At 38.7% G+C, this 27,431-nt stretch overlaps 1 protein-coding gene across 1 annotated transcript in view; it reads right to left on the bottom strand.

Annotated features, from left to right (window-relative positions):
- LOC128639066 (heat shock cognate 71 kDa protein) overlaps positions 1 to 27,431 on the bottom strand; it is an 88,376-nt gene that overhangs the window by 22,041 nt on the left and 38,904 nt on the right. The window contains exons 3-6 of the mRNA XM_053691211.1: positions 21,833 to 22,038; positions 21,541 to 21,693; positions 20,787 to 21,342; positions 14,229 to 14,431 (exon numbers count right to left, since the gene is read on the bottom strand). Coding sequence (XP_053547186.1) covers positions 14,229 to 14,431; positions 20,787 to 21,342; positions 21,541 to 21,693; positions 21,833 to 22,038 — 1,118 coding nt within the window. The remainder of the gene's footprint in view (positions 1 to 14,228; positions 14,432 to 20,786; positions 21,343 to 21,540; positions 21,694 to 21,832; positions 22,039 to 27,431) is intronic.

A 27,431-nucleotide genomic window follows, 5' to 3' on the forward strand; every position in this document is an offset into this window, starting at 1 on the left:
AAATAGTTAATAACTATTTAATAGTTACCTAGTTAAAATAATTACAAAATTACCTGTAAAATAAATCCTAACCTAAGTTACAATTAAACCTAACACTACACTATCAATAAATTAATTAAATAAACTATCTACAATTATCTACAATTAAATCAACTAAACTAAATTACAAAAAAAAACTCTAAATTACAAAAACAAACACTAAATTACAAAAAATAAAAAAACATTACAAGAATTTTAAACTAATTACACCTACTCTAAGCCCCCTAAAAAAATAACAAAGCCCCCCAAAATAAAAAAATGCCCTACTCTATTCTAAAATAAATATTTTACAGCTCTTTTACTTTACCAGCCCTTAAAAGGGCCTTTTGCGGGGCATGCCCCAAAGAATTCTGCTCTTTTGCCTGTAAAAAAACATACAATACCCCCCCAACATTACAACCCACCACCCACATACCCCTAATCTAACCCAAACCCCCCTTAAAAAACCTAACACTAAGCCCCTGAAGATCTTCCTACCTTATCTTCACCACGCCGGGTATCACCGATCCGTCCAGAAGAGGGTCCGAAGTCTTCATCCTATCCGGCAAGAAGAGGTCCAGAAGAGGGTCCAAAGTCTTCATCCTATCCAGCAAGAAGAGGTCCAGAAGAGGGTCCGAAGTCTTCATCCTATCCGGCAAGAAGAGGGCATCCGGACCAGTAGACATCTTCATCCAGGCGGCATCTTCTATCTTCTTCCATCCGGCGTGGAGCGGGACCATCTTGAAGCAGCCGACGTGGATCCATCCTCTTCTAACGAAGTCCTAAGTCCGAATGAAGGTTCCTTTAAATGACGTCATCCAAGATGGCGTCCCTAGAATTCCGATTGGCTGATAGGATTCTATCAGCCAATCGGAATTAAGGTAGGAAAAATCTGATTGGCTGATTGAATCAGCCAATCAGATTCAAGTTCAATCCGATTGGCTGATTGGATCAGCCAATCAGATTGAGCTCGCATTCTATTGGCTGATCGGAAGAGCCAATAGAATGCAAGCTCAATCTGATTGGCTGATTGGATCAGCCAATCGGATTGAACTTGAATCTGATTGGCTGATTCAATCAGCCAATCAGATTTTTCCTACCTTAATTCCGATTGGCTGATAGAATCCTATCAGCCAATCGGAATTCGAGGGACGCCATCTTGGATGACGTCATTTAAAGGAACCTTCATTCGGACTTAGGACGTCGTTAGAAGAGGATGGATCCGCGTTGGCTGCTTCAAGATGGTCCCGTTCCACGCCGGATGGAAGAAGATAGAAGATGCCGCCTGGATAAAGCTGTCTACCGGTCCAGATGCCCTCTTCTTGCCGGATAGGATGAAGACTTCGGACCCTCTTCTGGACCTCTTCTTGCCGGATAGGATGAAGACTTCGGACCCTCTTCTGGACGGATCGGTGATACCCGGCGTGGTGAAGATAAGGTAGGAAGATCTTCAGGGGCTTAGTGTTAGGTTTTTTAAGGGGGGTTTGGGTTAGATTAGGGGTATGTGGGTGGTGGGTTGTAATGTTGGGGGGGTATTGTATGTTTTTTTACAGGCAAAAGAGCAGAATTCTTTGGGGCATGCCCCGCAAAAGGCCCTTTTAAGGGTTGGTAAGGTAAAAGAGCTGTAAAATATTTATTTTAGAATAGGGTAGGGCATTTTTTTATTTTGGGGGGCTTTGTTATTTTTTTAGGGGGCTTAGAGTAGGTGTAATTAGTTTAAAATTCCTGTAATCTTTTTTTATTTTTTGTAATTTAGTGGGGGTTTTTTTGTAATTTAGTGTTTGTTTTTTTTGTAATTTAGTTTAGTTGATTTAATTGTAGATAATTGTAGATAGTTTATTTAATTAATTTATTGATAGTGTAGTGTTAAGTTTAATTGTAACTTAGGTTAGGATTTATTTTACAGGTAATTTTGTAATTATTTTAACTAGGTAACTATTAAATAGTTATTAACTATTTAATAGCTATTGTACCTGGTTAAAATAAATACAAAGTTGCCTGTAAAATAAATATTAATCCTAAAATAGCAACAATATAATTATTATTTATATTGTAGCTATATTAGGGTTTATTTTACAGGTAAGTATTTAGCTTTAAATAGGATTCATTTATTTAATAAGAATTATTTTATTTCGTTAGAATAAAATTATATTTAACTTAGGGGGGTGTTAGTGTTAGGGTTAGACTTAGCTTTAGGGGTTAATACATTTATTAGAGTAGCGGTGAGGTCCGGTCGGCAGATTAGGGGTTAATAATTGTAGGTAGGTGGCGGCGACATTGGGGGCGGCAGATTAGGGGTTAATAAATATAATATAGGGGTCGGCGGTGTTTGGGGCAGCAGATTAGGGGTACATAGGGATAACATAGGTTGCGGCGGTGTACGGAGCGGCAGATTAGGGGTTAAAAATAATATGCAGGGGTCAGCGATAGCGGGGTCAGCAGATTACGGTTTAATAAGTGTAAGGTTAGGAGTGTTTAGACTCGGGGTACATGTTAGGGTGTTAGGTGCAGACTTAGGAAGTGTTTCCCCATAGGAAACAATGGGGCTGCGTTAGGAGCTGAACGCTGCTTTTTTGCAGGTGTTAGGTTTTTTTTCAGCTCAAACTGCCCCATTGTTTCCTATGGGGGAATCGTGCACGAGCGTGTTTTTGAAGCTGGCTGCGTCCGTAAGCAACGCTGGTATTTAGAGTTGCAGTGGCGGTAAATATGCCTGTACGCTCCCTTTTTGGAGCCTAACGCAGCCCTTCAGAGAACTCTAAATACCAGCGTTGTTTAAAAGGTGCGGGGGGGAAAAAACACGCGTAGCTAACGCACCCCTTTGGCCGCAAAACTCTAAATCTAGGCGATAATTTTATTAATTCAATTTAAAATTCAGACATAACGTTTCAGCACATAATCGTGCCTTTGTCAAATGTCAAAAGAATCCAAAGTAGTACAACAAAGGCACGATTATGTGCCGAAACGTTATGTCTGGATTTTAAATTGAATTAATAAAATTATATTTTTTACAAAAAAAAAGTCCAGTGAGTGCCTGCATTTTTGGATGGTTTGGATACATGTATAGCAGTGCACTGTGGCATTACTGGTTGTGGGTAAGATTGTGCTGTCCTGTCTGGATTTCGTATATATAAATATATATATATATATATATATATATGTATGGATTTGGTATATATATATATATATATATATATATATATATACATATGTCTGGATTTGGTATATATGTATATATATATATATATATATATATATATATATATATATATATAAATATATATATATACATATATATATATATATATATATGTATATTTATTTACTACATGGCCAAAAGTATGGACTCATTACTAATTCTTCAATTTGGGTGTTTCAGCCACACCCATTGCTAACAGTTACATGAAATCTAGTACATAGGCATGAAATCTCCATAGCCAAATATTGTCAGTACAATGAGCTCAGCTTGGTGACTTTACACATGACATAGTCGTAGGATGTCACCTTTTCCACAAATGTATTCATTAAAGGGACACTGAACCCAATTTTTTTCTTTCGTTATTCATATAGAGCATGCAATTTACTTTTTTTTTTATAAATAATTTTTTATTAATTAAAGCATAATATTAAAAAGAAAGAATGAAAAAACAAAAAAATAAGAAGGAAGATATAGTTACAATCTCTTTCTTCTATATGGTAAAGCAAGACAGAGATACAATAAACAAATTCTAACATCAAAACAGTTTACAAATAAAAAGAATAAAAAGAGAAAAATTATTTATTCTATTTTCCCAAACTTAGTACATTTAGTTTTATACTATAATGCTTCCTTTTAAATTAATTCAACCCCTTGAACCAACCCTACCACCCCATACCAATGACATAGCCTAAAAGAAGGAAAAAAAAAAGAATTCATCTCTCCCCCCGAACCAGACTAACTTCCTACCATATACCAAGGAGGACAGTCTCTGTATTTCTGAAGGGGAAAATGAATTGATTCTGTTCTCTTTCGGACTTTGATCTAATGAGAGGGGACCACTTTTGAAAACACTTCCGTACTTGCTCTTCCTCATACAGTGGAGTATCAAATTGCTCTATAATCAGCTGTTTTTTAATAAAATCTAGCCATTCTGGCAGCTTTGGTTCATGTTTCTCTTTCCATTTTTTTATAATTAAATTCCTAGCGCCAGAATTGCTACATTAACTATCTTGTGGTCCTTGCCGAAATTATCTTTATCTACTAAGAATATTATCTGTTCTAAACCAAGTTTGAACTGCGTATCTGTATGTGTATTCAGCCAGAATTCTATTTTCTTCCAGAATTAGTTTATTTTTGGGCATTGCCATATTACGTGGGCTAAATCTGCCGCTATTAAGTGACATTTGCAGCATTTATCAAATTGGTTGTTTTTCCATGAATAACCTTTTTTGGGTGTATAATAGGCTTGATAGAGGAGCTTTAAATGTGCTTCTCTCCATGTGGCTGAGAGTGTGTTCCTCTCTACTCTTTCTATCGATTTTTTAACTGTACTGGCATTAATTTCTAGTAGGTTCAAATTTCCAGTCCACCCATTGGCTATGAATGATAAATTTACTTCTCCTTTTAGTGCAGCTAAGAGTCGGTACCATGGCGATATAGAGAAAATCCAAGCCCTGACTACTCCAATCCATTGATCTAACTTACTCCATTTCCACTCTGTTCCACAATTTCTAAATAATCCGTAAAAGTAGCGCCTAATTTGTAGATACGCATAGAATTTTTTATTATCTAAATTAAATTCCTCCTTTAGGTTTTGAAAAGTTTTTATCTCCTGTTGATCTTGACTAATAATTAGAATTATTGCTATAAGACCTTTTTCTCTCAATTTTTTAAATACTCTGTTATTTAGGCCTTCTGGAAAATCAGGATTGCCTTCTATTGTCAAATACTTTGAGACCTCAAACTTCTCATCTAACTTTAAACAAATTTTGTACCAAGCTTGTATAGGTGTAGATATAGTTTTTAGTTGTTTTATTCCTAAGGGCAGGTTAATATACTTAATATGTGTACTTGTGTATAGTAAAAAAAGGTTTTATCAATTCTCTTTCTAGTTCCTGGATCGAATAGTAGGAAAATGTCTCCAAACCATTCTACAGCAATCTTTGCTAAATGAATTAGGTTATATAATTCCAAATTGGGAAAGCCCATGCCTCCATATTGTTTGGGTAAACTTAATCTTTTACTTGCTATTCTTGTTTTTTTCATAGCCCATAAAAACTTTGTTGAAGCTATCTGCAGATCACGTAAATCTTTTTTTTTTATAAAGCAGGGAATATTTTGGATAATATATAGAATTTTTGGCAGGGAATAATTTTAAACAAATTTACTCTACCTGATAGTGAAAGTGGCAATTTTGCCCATATCTGTAACTTTTCCTTTATTTTTGTAAAAATTGGGGGAATGTTGAGTATGTACCATTTATCTAAATCTGATGCAATGTACATACCCAAGTACTTAAATGCATCAGTCACTATCTTAAACAGGTTATTCTTATTGGAATACTAATTTCTATGTATCCATAATATCTCTGATTTTGAGGTATTAACCCTATACCCAGTGAAAGAACTAGATTCATCTATTATTTCCAGAATCCGAAGGATATTTTCCTTCGTATTTCTAACAAACAATAAAAGATTGTCTGCATATAGTGCTAATTGAATTGCTTTTTCTCCAATTAATATACTTGAATTTCTTGAATTTCTTGCCTGATCATAATGGCCAGTGACTCTATAGCGATGTTAAAAAGTAGAGGTGACATTGGACAGCCTTTTCTTGTTCCTCTACCCAAAATAATTCGCCTAGATAGCATACCGTTTACTAAAAGGTACTGATGTGGCGCATTGTATATCTTTTTTATTAATTCAAGACATCTACCTGTAAAACCCAATTTCTCTAGCGAAAAGAATAAATGATCCCAGTATATACAATCGAAAGCTTTCTCGGCATCTATCGAAATTATTGCTTTATCTGGGATCATTGATTCCTTTTCTGTTTTAAGTAGGCTTTTATAATGGTCCAGAATTAACGCTATCTTCAAAATATTTGCTGCAGAGTTCCTTCCTTTCATGAATCCTGTTTGATCTAAATGGATTACTTCTTTTAATGGTATTTAAAAACGCATGGCAATGATGTGTGTCATTAACTTATAGTCTGTATTCAATAACGAAATAGGTCTATATGAGTCTTTTAGTTCTGGATCTTTATTTTGTTTTAATATTAAAGTTGTCCAAGATGCTGTAAATTTTTTAGACATTTCATTTTCTTGCGTATAATAATAATTGAATAATTTTAACAGGGTGGAGGTCAATTCCGAACACAGTATTTTATAAAATTTGTTTGGGAGACTATCAGGACCAGGCGCTTTAGATCCTGGGAATTTTCCAATAGCTTTGGCAATTTGGGATCAGTGTAAATGGTTGCTAAATTAGAACATTTTATGCTATTTATAAATGCTGATTAAGCTATCCAAAGCACAAATTAATTGTATCATTTAACATAAATTGATTGAGTGATATTGCACACAACAAACAATGATAAAAATGAATAGTAACTTATTTTTAGCTTAAAGGTACACTGAACCCAATTTTTTTCTTTTGTGATTGAGATAGAGCACGCAATTTTAAGCAACTTTCTAATTTACTCCTTTTATCAATTTTTCTTTGTTCTCTTGCTATCTTTATTTGAAAAAGAAGGCATCTAAGCTTTTTTTGGTTCAGACCTCTGGACAGCACTTTTTTATTGGTAGATGAATTTATCCACCAATCAGCAAGAACAACCCAGGTTTTTCACCAAAAATGGGCCGGCATCTATACTTATATTCTTGCATTCCAAATAAAGATACCAAGAGAATGAAGAAAAATTGATAATAGGAGTAAATTAGAAAGTTGCTTAAAATGTCATGCTCTATCTGAATCACGAAAGAAAAAAATTGCTACTATTGGCAAATATGTCTAGGAGCAGCAACATCCCAGCCATAAAGTAAAGAATCATGCAAATTCATAGATTGGTAGGAATTCAGGATGAATTGGAAAACTGATTGTGAGCCAGACCTCCTCCTCCAACATCAGTGCCAGGCCTTACAAATGCTTTTTTGACTGAATGGGCACAAACTCCCACAGATACACTCAAAAACGATTGATAGATAGATAGATAGATAGATAGATAGATAGATAGATAGATAGATAGACAGACAGACAGACAGACAGACAGACATTGTATACTAAACTGTGCATTTCTATACTTATTATTATTATTATTTCTATAACTGTTTTCTACAGACACAGCATATTTATTAAATAGATTAGATGTTCATCAGTGTATGTTCTTTGTTGTATAGGCATTACAATCTACCAGTGAATATAATTATGATGACCATTCGAATAAAAAAATAAAATAAACCAAATATCATATACTACCTTCTTTGCTTTGGACAAATATTTTAGCAATCAATCTTTTGATGCTCTTAAACTAAATGGAAAGTTTTATTGTTTTGTTTTTTTCACATCTATTTTATGATTTCAGAATTTGTTCACAACTTTGGCTGATGACCTCAATAAAACATAAATTATGCTTACCTGATAAATTTATTTCTCTTGTAGTGTAGTCAGTCCATGGGTCATCCATTACTTATGGGATTATATCTCTTCCCCAACAGGAAGTTGCAAGAGGATCACCCAAGCAGAGCTGCTATATAGCTCCTCCCCTCACATGTCATATCCAGTCATTCGACCGAAACAAGACGAGAAAGGAGAAACCATAGGGTGCAGTGGTGACTGGAGTTTAATTAAAATTTAGATCTGCCTTAAAAGACAGGGTGGGCTGTGGACTGACTACACTACAAGAGAAATAAATTTATCAGGTAAGCATAAATTATGTTTTCTCTTGTTAAGTGTAGTCAGTCCACGGGTCATCCATTACTTATGGGATACCAATACCAAAGCTAAAGTACACGGATGAAGGGAGGGACAAGGCAGGAACTTTAAACGGAAGGAACCACTGCCTGAAGCACCTTTCTCCCAAAAATAGCCTCCGAAGAAGCAAAAGTGTCAAATTTGTAAAATTTTGAAAAAGTGTGAAGTGAAGACCAAGTTGCAGCCTTGCAAATCTGTTCAACAGAGGCCTCATTTTTAAAGGCCCAGGTGGAAGCCACAGCTCTAGTAGAATGAGCTGTAATTCTTTCAGGAGGCTGCTGTCCAGCAGTCTCATAGGCTAAACGTATTATGCTACGAAGCCAAAAAGAGAGAGAGGTAGCCGAAGCCTTTTGACCTCTCCTCTGTCCAGAGTAAACGACAAACAGGGAAGAAGTTTGACGAAAATCTTTAGTTGCCTGCAAATAGAACTTCAGGGCATGGACTACGTCCAGATTATGCAAAAGTCGTTCCTTCTTTGAAGAAGGATTAGGACACAATGATGGAACAACAATCTCTTGATTGATATTCCTGTTAGAAACTACCTTAGGTAAGAACCCAGGTTTAGTACGCAGAACTACCTTGTCTGAATGAAAAATCAGATAAGGAGAATCACAATGTAAGGCAGATAACTCAGAGACTCTTCGAGCCGAGGAAATAGCCATCCAAAAATAGAACTTTCCAAGATAACAGCTTGATATCAATGGAATGAAGGGGTTCAAATGGAACGCCTTGCAGAACGTTAAGAACTAAGTTTAAGCTCCACGGCAGAGCAACAGTCTTAAACACAGGCTTAATCCTAGCCAAAGCCTGACAAAAAGCCTGAACGTCTGGAACTTCTGCCAGACGTTTGTGTAGCAGAATAGACAGAGCAGAAATCTGTCCCTTTAACGAACTAGCAGATAAGCCCTTTTCTAAACCCTCTTGTAGAAAAGACAATATCCTAGGAATCCTAACCTTACTCCATGAGTAACTCTTGGATTCGCACCAATATAAATATTTACGCCATATCTTATGGTAAATTCTTCTGGTAACAGGTTTCCTAGCCTGTATTAAGGTATCAATAACCGACTCCGAGAAGCCACGCTTTGATAGAATCAAGCGTTCAATCTCCATGCAGTCAGCCTCAGAGAAATTAGATTTGGATGGTTGAAAGGACCCTGAATTAGAAGGTCCTGCCTCAGAGGCAGAGACCATGGTGGACAGGACGACATGTCCACTAGGTCTGCATACCAGGTCCTGCGTGGCCACGCAGGCGCTATCAGAATCACCGATGCTCTCTCCTGTTTGATCTTGGCAATCAGTCGAGGAAGCATGGTGGAAACACATAAGCCATGTTGAAGACCCAAGGTGCTGTCAGAGCATCTATCAGCACCGCTCCCGGGTCCCTGGACCTGGATCCGTAATAAGGAAGCTTGGCGTTCTGGCGAGACGCCATGAGATCCAGATCTGGTTTGCCCCAACGATGGATCAGTTGAGCGAAGACCTCCGGATGAAGTTCCCACTCCCCCGGATGAAAAGTCTGGCGACTTAGAAAATCCGCCTCCCAGTTCTCCACGCCTGGGATGTAGATCACTGACAGGTGGCAAGAGTGAGACTCTGCCCAGCGAATTATCTTTGAGACTTCCAACATCGCTAGGGAACTTCTGGTTCCCCCTTGATGGTTGATGTAAGCCACAGTCGTGATGTTGTCCGACTGAAATCTGATGAACCTCAGAGTTGCTAACTGAGGCCAAGCTAGAAGAGCATTGAATATTGCTCTTAACTCCAGAATATTTATTGGGAGGAGTTTCTCCTCCTGAGTCCATGATCCCTGAGCCTTCAGGGAATTCCAGACTGCGCCCCAACCTAGAAGGCTGGCGTCTGTTGTTACAATCGTCCAATCTGGCCTGCGAAAGGTCATCCCCTTGGACAGATGGGGCCGAGAAAGCCACCATAGAAGAGATTCTCTGGTCTCTTGATCCAGATTTAGCCGAGGGGACAAATCTGAGTAATCCCCATTCCACTGACTTAGCATGCACAATTGCAGCGGTCTGAGATGCAGGCGCGCAAATGGTACTATGTCCATTGCCGCTACCATTAAGCCGATTACTTCCATGCACTGAGCTACTGACGGGTGTGGAATGGAATGAAGGGCACGGCAAGCATTTAGAAGTTTTGATAACCTGGCCTCCGTCAGGTAAATTCTCATCTCTACAGAATCTATAAGAGTCCCTAGGAAGGGAACCCTTGTAAGTGGTAATAGAGAACTCTTTTCCACGTTCACCTTCCACCCATGCGACCTCAGAAATGCCAGAACTATCTCTGTATGAGACCTGGCAGTTTGAAAACTTGACGCTTGTATCAGAATGTCGTCTAGGTATGGAGCCACCGCTATGCCTCGTGGTCTTAGTACCACCAGAAGTGAAGCCAGAACCTTTGTAAAGTTTCTTGGAGCCGTAGCTAACTCGAAGGGAAGAGCTACAAACTGGTAATGCCTGTCTAGGAAGGCAAATCTTAGGTACCGATAATGATCCTTGTGAATCGGTATGTGAAGGTAGGCATCCTTTAAGTCCACAGTGGTCATGTACTGACCCTCTTGGATCATGGGTAGGATGGTTCGAATAGTTTCCATTTTGAATGATGGAACTCCTAGGAATTTGTTTAGGATTTTTAAGTCCAAGATTGGTCTGAAGGTTCCCTCTTTCTTGGGAACCACAAATAGATTTGAATAGAATCCTTGCCCGTGTTCCGTCCGCGGAACTGGGTGGATCACCCCCATTAGTAAGAGGTATTGTACACAGCGTAGAAACGCCTCTTTCTTTATTTGGTTTGCTGATAACCTTGAAAGATGAAATCTCCCTTGTGGAGGAGAAGCTTTGAAGTCCAGAAGATATCCCTGAGATATGATCTCCAACGCCCAGGGATCCTGGACATCTCTTGCCCAAGCCTGGGCGAAGAGAGAAAGTCTGCCCCCCACTAGATCCGTTTCCGGATAGGGGACCCTCTCTTCATGCTGTCTTAGGGGCAGCAGCAGGTTTTCTGGCCTGCTTGCCCTTGTTCCAGGACTGGTTAGTTTTCCAGCCCTGTCTGTAACGAGCAACAGCTCCTTCCTGTTTTGGAGCGGAGGAAGTTGATGATGCTCCTGCCTTGAGGTTACGAAAGACACGAAAATTAGACTGTTTGGCCTTTGATTTGGCCCTGTCCTGAGGCAGAGCATGGCCCTTACCTCCCGTAATGTCAGCGATAATTTCTTTCAAGCCGGGCCCGAATAAGGTCTGCCCCTTGAAAGGAATATTAAGCAATTTAGATTTAGAAGTCACGTCAGCTGACCAGGATTTAAGCCATAATGCTCTGCGCGCTTGTATGGCGAATCCGGAGTTCTTAGCCGTAAGTTTGGTTAAATGTACGACGGCATCAGAAACAAATGCGTTAGCTAGCTTAAGTGCTTTAAGCTTGTTCATAATTTCATCCAATGGAGCTGTGCGAATGGCCTCTTCCAGAGACTCAAACCAGAATGCCGCCGCAGCAGTGACAGGCGCAATGTATGCAAGGGGCTGTAAGATAAAACCTTGTTGAACAAACATTTTCTTAAGGTAACCTTCTAATTTTTTATCCATTGGATCTGAAAAGGCACAACTATCCTCCACCGGGATAGTGGTACGCTTAGCCAAAGTAGAAACTGCTCCCTCCACCTTAGGGACCATCTGCCATAAGTCCCGTGTGGTGGCGTCTATTGGAAACATTTTCCTAAATATAGGAGGGGGGGAAAAAGGCACACCGGGTCTATCCCACTCCTTGCTAATAATTTCTGTAAGCCTCTTAGGTATAGGAAAAACGTCAGTACACACCGGTACCGCATAGTATCTATCCAGCCTACATAATTTCTCTGGAATTGCAACCGTGTTACAATCATTCAGAGCCGCTAATACCTCCCCTAGCAATACGCGGAGGTTCTCAAGCTTAAATTTAAAATTAGAAATCTCTGAATCCAGTCTCCCTGGATCAGATCCGTCACCCACAGAATGAAGCTCTCCGTCCTCATGTTCTGCAAATTGTGACGCAGTATCGGACATGGCTCTCCCATCATCAGCGCGCTCTGTCCTAAACCCAGAGCAATCGCGCTTGCCTCTTAATTCTGGCAATTTAGATAATACTTCTGTCATAACAGTAGCCATGTCTTGCAAAGTGATTTGTATGGGCCTCTCTGATGTACTTGGCGCCACAATATCACGCACCTCCTGAGCGGGAGGCGAAGGTACTGACACGTGAGGAGAGTTAGTCGGCATAACTTCCCCCTCGTTGTCTGGTGATAATTTCTTTACATGTACAGATTGACTTTTATTTAAAGTGACATCAATGCATTTAGTACACAAATTTCTATGGGGCTCCACATTGGCCTTCAAACATAGTGAACAAAGAGATTCATCTGTGTCAGACATGTTTAAACAGACTAGCAATGAGACTAGCAAGCTTGGAAAATACTTTCAAATAAATTTACAAGCAATATAAAAAACGCTACTGCGCATTTAAGAAGCACAAAAAGCTGTCATAGTTGAAATAACAATGAACCAAATTAGTTATAGCAACCAAATTTTCACAGTAAATGTATTAAGTTAGCAAAGGATTGCACCCACCAGCAAAAGGATGATTAACCCCTTAATACCCAAAAACGGATAACAATCTAATAATTAACATTTTTATCACAGTCAAACACACTGTCACAGGTCTGCTGTGACTGATTACCTCCCTCAAAATTAATTTTGAAGACCCCTGAGCTCTCTAGAGACGTCCTGGATCATGGAGGATGAAGTAGGAAGATTGTGACTGAATTTTTACTGCGCAAAAAAGCGCTAAAAAAGGCCCCTCCCACTCATATTACAACAGTGGGGAAGCTCAGATATCTGTTTCTATGCAGAAAACAAAGATAGCCATGTGGTAAAAATCATGCCCTAATAAGTTTTATCACCAAGTACCTCACAAAAAACGATTAACATGCTAGTAAACGTTTTGAACATACATTTTAAAAACTATGAAGTGTTATTAATAAGCCTGCTACCAGTCGCTTTTACTGCAGTTAAGGCTCATACATTACTTCAGTATTAACAGTATTTTCTGAGTCAATTCCATTCCCTAGAAAAATACTTTAGTGTACACACACTCATCAGCCTAATACCAGTCGCTATCACTGCATTTAAGGCTCAACTTACATTACATTGGTATTAGCAGTATTTTCTCAGTCAATTCCATTCCTTAGAAAATAATTTACTGCACATACCTTGTTTGCAGGGGGGCCCTGCATGCTATTCCCCTTTTCTGAAGTTACATCACTCCTCAGAATGTATGAGAACAGCCAGCGGATCTTAGTTACGTCTGCTAAGATCATAGAAAACGCAGGCAGATTCTTCTTCTAATGCTGCCTGAGAACAAACAGCACACTCCGGTGCCATTTAAAATAACAAACTTTGATTGAAGAAATAAACTAAGTTTAAAAACACCACAGACCTCTCACAACGACCTATCTTTAGTTAGGTTGCAAGAGAATGACTGGATATGACATGTGAGGGGAGGAGCTATATAGCAGCTCTGCTTGGGTGATCCTCTTGCAACTTCCTGTTGGGGAAGAGATATAATCCCATAAGTAATGGATGACCCGTGGACTGACTACACTTAACAAGAGAAAACTTTTTGTTTTAATTTCTACAGAGGCACATCCCTGGCCACCAATAGAGAGTTATCTTTAACAAGTTGTGAGCAAATATTGATCACAAACATGATGTGTTTAACTAATATTCATTCATATGCACAATGGGGAAATGTAAAGTTTAATGTCCCTTTAAAGGGACAGTATACACCAATTTTTATATAACTGCATGTAATAGATACTACTATAAAGAATAATATTCACAGATACTGATCTAAAAATCCAGTATAAAACCGTTTAAAAGCTTCCAGTTTAGCTCTGTTTAAAAGGTTACTGGAACTCCCACTGCAAGTGGGAAATAGCAGACACTCTCCCTCTCCCACTTCCTTTGCAAATGAAAAGACCCTTTACACGAACATAAGAAAGCTGGAGAAGGTATACGTCGGTGTTGTCCTAAAACTTTGGGGCTTGGTTAGGAGTCTGAAAATCAGAGCAATGTTATTAAAAATAAGAAAAACTATTCCATTTAAAAAAAAAAAAAAACTTTACGGGCTATATAAATAGATAATCTACAAAACATTTATGCAAAGAAAAAACAAGTGTATAATGTATTTCTCTTTAAGCACATCCACAATATCAGTACCTGGATGAGGACTCCTGGCTGATTGTCAGAGTAGGTGGTGAAAGTCTGGGTCTGCTTGGTGGGAATTGTTGTATTGCGTTTAATAAGCACTGTCATGACTCCACCAGCTGTCTCAATGCCAAGGGACAGAGGGGTGACATCTAGCAAAAGCAAGTCCTGCACATTCTCAGATTTATCTCCAGACAAGATTGCAGCTTGCACAGCTGTAAAAAGGGATACTATTGGTTATACCTAATCTCACACAAGATTAACACAGCATCTCTTTCTGACTATAACAACCAATAGTAATACATTATCTGTGCACATTTTGCCAATCTAACAATTCAAAATAATCAGTGCTTTACATTTGTATTAAACAGTTTTAACTGTGACCATCTTATATCATAATCTATTTTAAAAGTCCAATTTTCAACATGGTTCAGAAAATATATTAATAACAATTGAGAAGACCATATTTTTTATATTTTCAGCATTTTACATAAATACATGCTGCTACGGATTATGCAATTAATAAATCACTTGATGTTTCAACAAATTAATTAGGAGGAGAAACATATTAAATAATGTAATGTAAAATCCAGCAAATGATATGCTGATTAATTAGTATATCCCTAATCACCTTAGTATACATGTATATGACAAACTAAAGCTGTCAATGGAAATACAAACTAAACTCTTGCATAATATTCAGTTATATGTGTTTCTAATATTTATTTGTTAAGTACATTTACTGTATGTTAAGAAAAAAAATATTTTTAATATAAAGTGTAGCATGTATGTAAATTATTTATTGTTTATTAACACTTTGGCATTGGAAAATGTAATGTACATTTGCATTAAATCAACAAACACTTTATTTTACCTATGCAACAATGTCCCAGAATTCAATAAATCACATGCACTATTGACTTACACAGCCATAAACATCTGAATTTGTACTACGCATGTTGGCTAGTACTCATTGATAATATGGCAGTTTGATTTGATGTATGTTATATATATATTTCTCCTTACTTCACATTTGTAATAGATCAGCTACCAGTATATAATTATTTCATGGAAATAAAGGGTTTTAGGCTATAAATGTATCAGAGCAGAACCACCATTGGCGCAGCAGGTGCAGGGGCAAAGTGATTATGGGGGCCCATAGCAGCCAGTCTATGGGGGGTAGTTATCAACGTGTCAACTTTCCTGCCTTCGCCGGCCCAATACGCCCGCCTAAGCTCGCCTACCATCGCCGCCGTGGACCTGAAAAAATTTGCCTAAGTTATCAATAAATCTGTCAAAAAGCCGCGCATCAAGTACGGGGCAATGAGCAGCGGACTGTGAGAGTTATCACTCATCCGATCTCGCTGCTCTTCGGCTTTTTGACAGCTTTATTGCTAGCCTGTCACTAAGCACCCACACTAAACTACACTGTTCTACCCCCTATACCGGTGCCCCCGGAGCCCCCCGCAACTCAATAAAGTTACTAACCCCTAAACCGCCGCTCCTAGACCCCGCCGCAACTCTTATAAATGTATTAACCCCTAAACCGCCGCTCCCGGAGCCCACCGCAAGCTACTCTATACATATTAACCCCTAAACTGCCGCTCCTAGACCCCGCCGCAATTCTTATAAATGTATTAACCCCTAAACCGCCGCTCCCGGACACCGCCGCAACCTACATTATACCTAGTAATCCCTATCCTGCCCCCCCTATACCGCCGCCCTCTATAATAAAGTTATTAACCCCTATCCTGCTGATCCCGCACCTCGCCGCAACTAAATAAATAGTTTAACCCCTAAACCACCACTCCCGGACCCTGCCGCAACCTATATTAAATTTATTAACCCCTAATCTGCCCCCCCCACACTGTCGCCACCTATAATACATTTATTAACCCCTATCCTGCCCCCCCTACACCGCCGCCACTGTGATAAATTTATTAACCCCTAAACCTAAGTCTAACACTAACCCTAACACCCCCCTAACTTAAATATTAATTAAATAAATCTAAATAATATTTCTATTATTAACTAAATTAATCCTATTTAAAACTAAATACTTACCTTTAAAATAAACCCTAATATAGCTACAATATAAATAATAATTATATTGTAGCTATCTTAGGATTTATTTTTATTTTACAGGCATCTTTCAATTTATTTTAACTAGGTACAATAGCTAATAAAGAGTTATTAACTATTTAATAGCTACCTAGCTAAAATAAAGAGAAATTTACCTGTAAAATAAATCCTAACCTAAGTTACAATTAAACCTAACACTACACTATCATTAAATAAATAAATTAAATAAATTAAATACAAATAACTACAATTAAATACAATTACATAAACTAACTAAAGTACAAAAAATAAAAAAGCTAAGTTACAAAAAATAAAAAAATAGGTTACAAACATTTAAAAAATATTACAACAATTTTAAGCTAATTACACCTAATCTAAGCCCCCTAATAAAATAACAAAGCCCCCCAAAATAAAAAAATTCCCTACCCTATTCTACATTAAAAAAGTTCAAAGCTCTTTTACCTTACCAGCCCTTAAAAGGGCCTTTTGTGGGGCATGCCCCAAAGAAAACTGCTCTTTTGCCTGTAAAAGAAAAATACAACCCCCCCAACATTAAAACCCACCACCCACATACCCCTAATCTAACCCAAACCCCCCTTAAAATAACCTAACACTAATCCCCTGAAGATCATCCTACCTTGAGTCCTCTTCACTCAGCCGAGCCACCGATGGAACTGAAGAGGAGATCCGGAGCGGCAGAAGTGATCCTCCAAGGGGCGCTGAAGAAATCTTCCATCCGATGAAGTGATCCTCCAGGCGGCGCTGAAGAAGTCTTCCATCCGGGCGATGTCATCTTCCAAGCGGCGCTGAAGAAGTCTTCTATCCGGGCGATGTCATCTTCCAAGCGGGGTCTTCAATCTTCATTGTTCAGGATCCATCTTCATTCCGCCAATGCAGAACATCCTTCTTCCCCGACGGACTAACGACGAATGAAGGTTCCTTTAAGGGACGTCATCCAAGATGGCGTCCCTTCAATTCCGATTGGCTGATAGGATTCTATCAGCCAATCGGAATTAAGGTAGGAAAAATCTGATTGGCTGATTGAATCAGCCAATCAGATTGAGCTCGCATTCTATTGGCTGTTCCGATCAGCCAATAGAATGCGAGCTCAATCTGATTGGCTGATTCAATCAGCCAATCAGATTTTTCCTACCTTAATTCCGATTGGCTGATAGAATCCTATCAGCCAATCGGAATTGAAGGGACACCATCTTGGATGACGTCCCTTAAAGGAGCCTTCATTCGTCGGTAGTCCGTCGGGGAAAAAGGATGTTCCGCGTCGGCGGAATGAAGATGGATCCTGAACAAAGAAGATTGAAGACCCCGCTTGGAAGATGACATCGCCCGGATAGAAGACTTCTTCAGCGCCGCTTGGAAGATGACATCGCCCGGATGGAAGACTTCTTCAGCGCCGCCTGGAGGATCACTTCATCGGATGAAAGACTTCTTCTGCGCCCCTTGGAGGATCACTTCTGCCGCTCCGGATCTCCTCTTCAGTTCCATCGGTGGCTCGGCTGAATGAAGACGACTTAAGGTAGGATGATCTTCAGGGGGGTAGTGTTAGGTTATTTTAAGGGGGGTTTGGGTTAGATTAGGGGTATGTGGGTGGTGGGTTTTAACGTTGGGGGGGTTGTATTTTTCTTTTACAGGCAAAAGAGCAGTTTTCTTTGGGGCATGCCCCACAAAAGGCCCTTTTAAGGGCTGGTAAGGTAAAAGAACTTTGAACTTTTTTAATGTAGAATAGGGTAGGGAATTTTTTTATTTTGGAGGGCTTTGTTATTTTATTAGGGGGCTTAGATTAGGTGTAATTAGCTTAAAATTGTTGTAATATTTTTAAAATGTTTGTAACCTATTTTTTTATTTTTTGTAACTTAGCTTTTTTTATTTTTTGTACTTTAGTTAGTTTATGTAATTGTATTTAATTGTAGTTATTTGTATTTAATTTATTTAATTTATTTAATGATAGTGTAGTGTTAGGTTTAATTGTAACTTAGGTTAGGATTTATTTTACAGGTAATTTTGTATTTCTTTTAGCTAGGTAGTTATTAAATAGTTAATAACTATTTAATAACTATTCTAACTAGCTAAAATAAATACAAAGTTACCTGTAAAATAAATATAAATCCTACAATAGCTACAATGTAATTATTAATTACATTGTAGCTATCTTAGGGTTTATTTTACAGGTAAGTATTTAGTTTTAAATAGGGATAATTTATTTAAGGATAGTGTAGTGTTAGGTGTAATTGTAACTTAGGTTAGTTTTTATTTTACAGGTAAATTTCTCTTTATTTTAGCTAGGTACCTATTAAATAGTTAATAACTATTTAATAGCTATTGTACTTTGTTAAAATAAATTGAAAGTTACCTATAAAATAAAAATAAATCCTAAGATAGCTACAATATAATTATTATTTATATTGTAGCTATATTAGGGTTTATTTTAAATGTAAGTATTTAGTTTTAAATAGGATTAATTTAGTTAATAATAGAAATATTATTTAGATTTATTTAATTAATATTTAAGTTAGGGGGGTGTTAGGGTTAGTGTTAGACTTAGGTTTAGGGGTTAATAAATTTATCACAGTGGCGGCAGTGTAGGGGGGGCAGGATAGGGGTTAATAAATGTATTATAGGTGGCGACGGTGTAGGGGGGGCAGATTAGGGGTTAATAAATTTAATATAGATTGCGGCAGGGTCCGGAAGCGGCGGTTTAGGGATTAAACTATTTATTTAGTTGCGGCGAGGTGCGGGATCGGCAGGATAGGGGTTAATAACTTTATTATAGAGGGCGGCGGTATAGGGGGGGCAGGATAGGGGTTACTAGGTATAATGTAGGTTGCGGCGGTGTCCGGGAGCAGAGGTTTAGGGGTTAATATGTATAGAGTAGCTTGCGGTGGGCTCTGGGAGCGGCGGTTTAGGGGGAAAACACTTTATTTAGTTGCGGCGGTGTAGGGGGGGACAGATTAGGGGTGTTTAGACTCGGGGTACATGTTAGGGTGTTAGGTGTAGACAGCTCCCATAGAAATCAATGGGATATCTGGCAGCAGCGAACATGAACTTTCGCTATGGTCAGACTCCCATTGATTCCTATGGGATCCGCCGCCTCCAGGGCGGCGGTTTGAAAACCAGGTACGCTGGGCCGGAAAAGTGCTGAGCGTACCTGCCAGTCATTTGATAACTAGCAAAAGTAGTCAGATTGTGCCGCACTTGTGTGCGGAACATCTGGAGTGACGTAAGAATCGATTTGTGTCGGACTGAGTCCGGCGGATCGAAGCTTACGTCACAAAATTCTACTTTTGCCGGTCTCTAGCCTTTGATAACTAAGGCGAATCAGCCTCGCCACAAATACGCTGTGGAATTCCAGCGTATTTGAGGTTGACGGCTTGATAACTACCCCCCTATATATTGACATGTGAAGAATGTATATAATCCTAAAGCAGGGGAGCCTTTATTAGTGCAGTTTTCAGATCTATCTATCATCTATCTATCTATCTATCTATCTGTCTGTCTATCGATCCTCCAAAATCAATATATAAGGAAGAATGTTTATTAGTACTATTACTTACTACTGATATACTTTTGAGGGAGGGGGGGGCATACCTCTGACAAGCACTGTACTCTGAGGGGAATCAGGCTTCAATATGCTCTGAAGAAATCAATCACAAGTGCATTTATGATTATTTAGAAAAGTATATACCTTAACCAAGCCATGTTAACTCCATTATTACTGTATTCAATATGAGCACTAGAGTTTAAGTTCAAAAGACCATTTTAAAGTCAGTGACTTTTTTAATGCAAATCTTAAAAATTTAAAAATGTAACATATACAGTACATTGATGGGTAGGAGTGTTTCTCAATAGGAAAAAATTTTTTTTTCAATATATGAATTTATGTAACTATGCCTATGTACAGTAGCAAGGGGGCATTGTTTTACTAAAAAACTATCAGACACAATATGTTCTTTTTATCATACCAATAATTATATACAGGTACAAATCCCCAAATCCAGAATTACAAACTAATTCTGAAATCTAAACATTTTAATTAATATTTAAAAAAAAAAAAAAAATATCACAAATCACTATTTTCCCCACCTGCAAGTCTTCTCTGTCTGTGTCTTTGTTTTTTGTTTTTGTTCTCTTTTGTGTTTTAAAATAATAGTCTATCTTTATTTAAAACAAGAAATATTAGCATTCTGATTACCATAGTGTACTATCTTTCTAATGGTACTATGCATACAAAAATATTACAAATTAAATAAAACTACCTTTAGGTTACATGTATATGCTGTATTATGACATGTAAATATTACTTAAATTACATAAGATATTGTTGCTTACACTTGGATCCATCCACTCTCAAAACTGTCCCATTTTAAAGAGGCAAATATTCGAAAATCCAAACTACTACGAATTCCAAACCTTTTCCAGTACCAATAAAGGGTTTTCTACCTGTATTAATCTTTCCTGATGTTATATACTCACCAGCTCCATAAGCTACTGCTTCATCTGGGTTTATACTCTTGTTCAGCTCTCTGCCATTGAAGAAGTCTTGCAGCAGCTTCTGAATTTTTGGAATGCGTGTGGAACCACCAACCAAAACAATATCATGGATCTGGGCTTTATCCAGCTTGGCATCTCTTAAAGATTTTTCCACTGGCTCAAGAGTCCCACGGAAGAGATCTGCATTAAGTTCTTCAAATCTGGCACGGGTGAGTGAAGTGTAGAAGTCTATGCCCTCAAACAGGGAATCTATTTCAATACTGGCCTGGGTGCTGGAGGACAGTGTACGTTTAGCACGTTCGCAAGCTGTACGTAGCCGACGAATAGCTCGTTTGTTCTCAGTTATGTCTTTTTTGTGCTTGCGTTTGAACTCGCCTACAAAGTGGTTGACCATTCTGTTATCAAAGTCCTCACCACCCAAGTGGGTATCACCAGCTGTAGACTTAACCTCAAATATGCCATCCTCAATAGTAAGAATTGACACATCAAAGGTGCCTCCTCCCAGGTCAAAAATGAGAACATTCCTCTCTCCTCCTACCTGCAACAATCGTACAAAAGAAAGAAAAAGAACAATTGCAGATTAAAAGAAATATATTGCTAACAATACCATTAAGTACACTTAAACTTAAGTTTTAATATTTTATTTCTGTTTTAAACTAAACAAGTTCATATTCCATATTATCTTTTGATTCCATTTCAACTCTTTTGCAGTTTTTGCTTTTGCACAGTATATTACCTTCTTGTCCAGTCCATAAGCTATGGCAGCCGCAGTTGGTTCATTAATGATACGCAACACATTGAGTCCAGATATGGTTCCAGCGTCTTTTGTTGCCTGCCTTTGTGAGTCATTAAAGTATGCAGGGACGGTTACCACAGCATTAGTTATTGTCTAATTGTTATAGGGATGTAAAAGGAAAAATAAAGTGAACACGCTTGAAATGAGCTTTGCATACAGTGTAAAAACTGAAATAGTGCTAAATAAGATTTCTTCTATACATAATATTGTTTCTAACTCTTTGCCCACTCACCTTTCCTAGGTAAGCTTCAGAAATCTCCTTCATCTTAGTGAGCACCATAGATGATACTTCCTCTGGATAGAATGACTTTGTTTCCCCTTTGTACTCAACCTGAACCTTTGGACGACCTCCATCATTAATAACAGTAAAAGGCCAGTGCTTCATATCGGACTGTACTACAGTATCATCAAAGCGTCGACCAATTAGTCGCTTAGCATCTATAATAACAGAATATTTGCAATAATTTAGCACCTTCATGTTAATATTGCTTCATTATGTATAAAATTGAGTTTTTAAAATTTAGCTGATGAGATTAAAAGTTGGAGCAACTTAAACGGTAGAGTCTCTGAAATAAATGCATTAGTATGCTGAACATTTCAGTGCCTAATTACTTAAAAGACGGGAAAGGTCTGTTTTGAAATTTGTCATATTTTAACAGCCATTTGGTATTTATATTAGTCAATGTTTAATACATAATTAAAGTTAATTAGGAATTTGAAATGATAAAGGGACAGTGAAGTAAAAATTAGATAGGGCATGCAATTTTAAACAACTTCCAAATTTACTTTTATCATCAAATTTGCTTTGTTCTCTTGGTATTCTTTCTTGAAAGCTAAATCTAGATGGGCTCATATGCTAATTTCTAAGCCCTTGAAGGCCGCCTCTTATCTCAGTTCATTTTGACCATTTTTCACAGCTAGACAGTGATAGTTCATGAGTGCCATATAGATAATGTGCTCACACCCATGGAGTTACCTAGTTGTCAGCACTGATTGGCTAAAATGCAATGTCTGTCAAAAGAACTGAAATAGGGGGCAGTCTGCTGAGGCTTAAATAAACGGTAATCACAGAGGTAATACGTATATTAATACAACCATCATCATGTTGGTTATGCAAAACTGGGGAATGGATAATAAATGGATTATCTATCTTTTTAAACAATAACAATGCTGGAGTAGACTGTCCCTTTAAATCATTTTATGATACTAGATCAGGATTTGAAGATGTCACAATGACATTGCTTGATTGACTCAGCTATGCCCATGCACAGTAGTTAAGACATGCATTCTATGGCATACCAGTTTTGAGTATTTTTACAAAAGTTCACCACCTTTTAATTTGCAAAAAAAACAAACAAAAAAACAGTGAGATCTGTAGTGTGAAAATGTTTAGAGAATTACACTGGGATTTGAGATGCAATTTCATATACACCCATGCTTAGCCCATTTTATGGAACAAAAATTACACTTTGTATTTTGTACTTATAAGTATGAATTCTTATGTGTTTTTGCACATCCAGTGTGCTTAAAATACAATTTAAACTGTGCATATTTATTACGATTTATTCCTGTGTAATTTCAAAACAAATTTTAAGTTTTTTGATAAAATATTATTTTTTGATGCACTTTAGCAATACAATTTGTTACTGAGTATTTTTGTGAGAATGGTTCGATTGTTTGTGCACTTTTGTTATGTAAGCATCTCCTTCTCCTACAAAAATGCAGTATACACCCCTTAGTGAGACATCCTGTTTTCTGAATAAAAACAAAATTTATGCTTACCTGATAAATTCATTTCTCCTGTAGTGTGGTCAGTCCACGGGTCATCATTACTTCTGGGATATTATCTCCTCCCCTACAGGAAGTGCAAGAGGATTCACCCAGCAGAGCTGCTATATAGCTCCTCCCCTCTACGTCACCTCCAGTCATTCGACCAAAGGACCAACGAGAAAGGAGAAGCCCAAGGGTGTAGTGGTGACTGGAGTATAATCCAAAAAAATTTTAAGCCTGCCATAAAAAACAGGGCGGGCCGTGGACTGACCACACTACAGGAGAAATGAATTTATCAGGTAAGCATAAATTTTGTTTTCTCCTGTTATGTGTGGTCAGTCCACGGGTCATCATTACTTCTGGGATACCAATACCAAAGCAAAAGTACACGGATGACGGGAGGGACAGGCAGGCTCTTTATACGGAGGGAACCACTGCCTGAAGAACCTTTCTCCCAAAAACAGCCTCCGAAGAAGCAAAAGTGTCAAATTTGTAAAATTTGGAAAAAGTATGAAGAGAAGACCAAGTTGCAGCCTTGCAAATCTGTTCAACAGAAGCCTCATTCTTAAAGGCCCAAGTGGAAGCCACAGCTCTAGTAGAATGAGCTGTAATTCTTTCAGGAGGCTGCTGTCCAGCAGTCTCATAGGCTAATCGTATTATGCTACGAAGCCAAAAAGAGAGAGAGGTAGCCGAAGCTTTTTGACCTCTCCTCTGACCAGAATAAACGACAAACAGGGAAGACGTTTGACGAAAATCCTTAGTTGCCTGTAGATAAAATTTCAGGGCACGGACTACATCTAGATTGTGTAGCAGATGTTCCTTCTTCGAGGAAGGATTAGGACACAAAGATGGAACAACAATCTCTTGATTGATATTCCTGTTAGTGACCACCTTAGGTAGGAACCCAGGTTTAGTACGCAGAACTACCTTGTCTGAATGAAAAATCAGATAAGGAGAATCACAATGTAAGGCAGATAACTCAGAAACTCTTCGAGCCGAGGAAATAGCCATTAAAAACAGAACTTTCCAAGATAACAACTTGATATCAATGGAATGAAGGGGTTCAAACGGTACACCCTGTAAAACATTAAGAACTAAGTTCAAACTCCATGGCGGAGCAACAGTTTTAAACACAGGCTTGATCCTAGCTAAAGCCTGACAAAAAGCTTGAACGTCCGGAACTTCTGACAGACGTTTGTGTAAAAGAATGGACAGAGCTGAAATCTGTCCCTTTAAAGAACTAGCAGATAACCCCTTTTCTAAACCTTCTTGTAGAAAAGACAATATCCTTGGAATCCTAACCTTACTCCATGAGTAACTCTTGGATTCGCACCAATATAAGTATTTACGCCATATTTTATGGTAAATCCTTCTGGTAACAGGCTTCCTAGCCTGTATTAAGGTATCAATAACTGGCTCAGAAAAACCACGTTTTGATAAAATCAAGCGTTCAATTTCCAAGCAGTCAGCTTCAGAGAAGTTAGATTTTGATGTTTGAATGGACCCTGGATCAGAAGGTCCTGTTTCAGAGGTAGAGACCAAGGCGGACAGGATGACATGTCCACTAGATCTGCATACCAAGTCCTGCGTGGCCATGCAGGTGCTATTAGAATCACTGATGCTCTCTCCTGTTTGATTCTGGCAATCAATCGAGGAAGCATCGGGAAGGGTGGAAACACATAAGCCATCCTGAAGGTCCAAGGTGCTGTCAAAGCATCTATCAGAACCGCTCCCGGATCCCTGGATCTGGACCCGTAGCGAGGAAGCTTGGCGTTCTGACGAGACACCATGAGATCTATCTCTGGTTTGCCCCAACGTCGAAGTATCTGGGCAAAGACCTCCGGATGAAGTTCCCACTCCCCCGGATGAAAAGTCTGACGACTTAAGAAATCCGCCTCCCAGTACTCCACTCCCGGGATGTGGATTGCAGACAGGTGGCAAGAGTGAGACTCTGCCCAGCGAATTATCTTTGATACTTCCATCATTGCTAGGGAGCTTCTTGTCCCTCCCTGATGGTTGATGTAAGCTACAGTCGTGATGTTGTCCGACTGAAACCTGATGAACCCCCGAGTTGTTAACTGGGGCCAAGCCAGAAGGGCATTGAGAACTGCTCTCAATTCCAGAATGTTTATTGGAAGGAGACTCTCCTCCTGATTCCATAGTCCCTGAGCCTTCAGAGAATTCCAAACAGCACCCCAACCTAGAAGGCTGGCGTCTGTTGTTACAATTGTCCAGTCTGGCCTGCTGAATGGCATTCCCCTGGACAGGTGTGGCCGATAAAGCCACCATAGAAGAGAATTTCTGGTCTCTTGATTCAGATTCAGAGTGGGGGACAAATCTGAGTAATCCCCATTCCACTGACTTAGCATGCACAATTGCAGCGGTCTGAGATGTAGGCGTGCAAAAGGTACTATGTCCATTGCCGCTACCATTAAGCCGATCACCTCCATGCATTGAGCTACTGACGGGTGTTGAATGGAATGAAGGACCCGGAATGCATTTTGAAGCTTTGTTAACCTGTCTTCTGTCAGGTAAATCTTCATTTCTACAGAATCTATCAGAGTCCCCAAGAAGGGAACTCTTGTGAGTGGAAAGAGAGAACTCTTCTTTTCGTTCACCTTCCATCCATGCGACCTTAGAAATGCCAGTACTAACTCTGTATGAGACTTGGCTGTTTGAAAGCTTGAAGCTTGTATCAGAATGTCGTCTAGGTACGGAGCTACCGAAATTCCTCGCGGTCTTAGTACCGCTAGAAGAGTACCCAGAACCTTTGTGAAGATTCTTGGAGCTGTAGCCAATCCGAATGGAAGAGCTACAAACTGGTAATGCCTGTCTAGAAAGGCAAACCTTAGATACCGGTAATGATTTCTGTGAATCGGTATGTGAAGGTAAGCATCCTTTAAATCCACTGTGGTCATGTACTGACCCTCTTGGATCATGAGCAAAATTGTTCGAATCGTTTCCATCTTGAACGATGGAACTCTTAGGAATTTGTTTAGGATCTTTAAATCCAAGATTGGCCTGAAAGTTCCCTCTTTTTTGGGAACTACAAACAGATTTGAGTAAAACCCTTGTCCTTGTTCCGACCGCGGAACTGGATGGATCACTCCCATTAATAAAAGATCTTGTACGCAGCGTAGGAACGCTTCTTTCTTTATTTGGTTTGTTGACAACCTTGACAGATGAAATCTCCCTCTTGGGGGAGAGGATTTGAAGTCCAGAAGGTATCCCTGAGATATGATCTCTAACGCCCAGGGATCCTGAACATCTCTTGCCCAAGCCTGGGCGAAGAGAGATAGTCTGCCCCCTACTAGATCCGGTCCCGGATCGGGGGCCCTCGATTCATGCTGTCTTAGGGGCAGCAGCAGGTTTCCTGGCCTGCTTGCCCTTGTTCCAGGACTGGTTAGGTTTCCAGCCTTGTCTGTAGCGAGCAACAGCTCCTTCCTGTTTTGGTGCAGAGGAAGTTGATGCTGTTCCTGCTTTAAAATTACGAAAGGATTAGAAAAGAAAATTACAGCGCTAAAATCTAAAGGTTTATCTTAAGCCACTCTCCTACCACCTCCCCTAGATGGCTGAATGAAAGAACTTAACAAAAAAAAACGTAAATGAGAGGGCGCTAAAAGCTAAGAGAAACCAACACACTTAATCTACATTAATTAAGCATCTATAGTAAAGAAGACAATACACCAAGTAATTTAAAAAGATTTACTATCAAAAAAATAATAAATTCCACAATATGCGGGACGTCTCCCTGCAACAATAAAAATAAAATAAATCAGAAGAAAAATACTATATGGAATACCACCCCAAAAATAAGAAATATAAAAAATGAAAAAATGAAAAAATGAAAAAATATATCAAAAATCAAAAAACAAAAAAATTTTTAAAAAGCAATATTGCTGGCTAAGAGAATGTCCAATCTAAGGTAACTTCAGATGTTCCTCTTTGTTGCTGGGGGATCCAGTGTGTATCAAAAATGGAAAACAAATGTTGCTGATATAATAGTTACTCCTTATGTTTGTATCAACTCCTCAAGTGTTAACACATATAGCAATTGTTTC

This window comes from Bombina bombina, chromosome 8, assembly GCF_027579735.1.
Source record: "Bombina bombina isolate aBomBom1 chromosome 8, aBomBom1.pri, whole genome shotgun sequence".
In the NCBI taxonomy this organism is placed as follows: domain Eukaryota; kingdom Metazoa; phylum Chordata; class Amphibia; order Anura; family Bombinatoridae; genus Bombina; species Bombina bombina.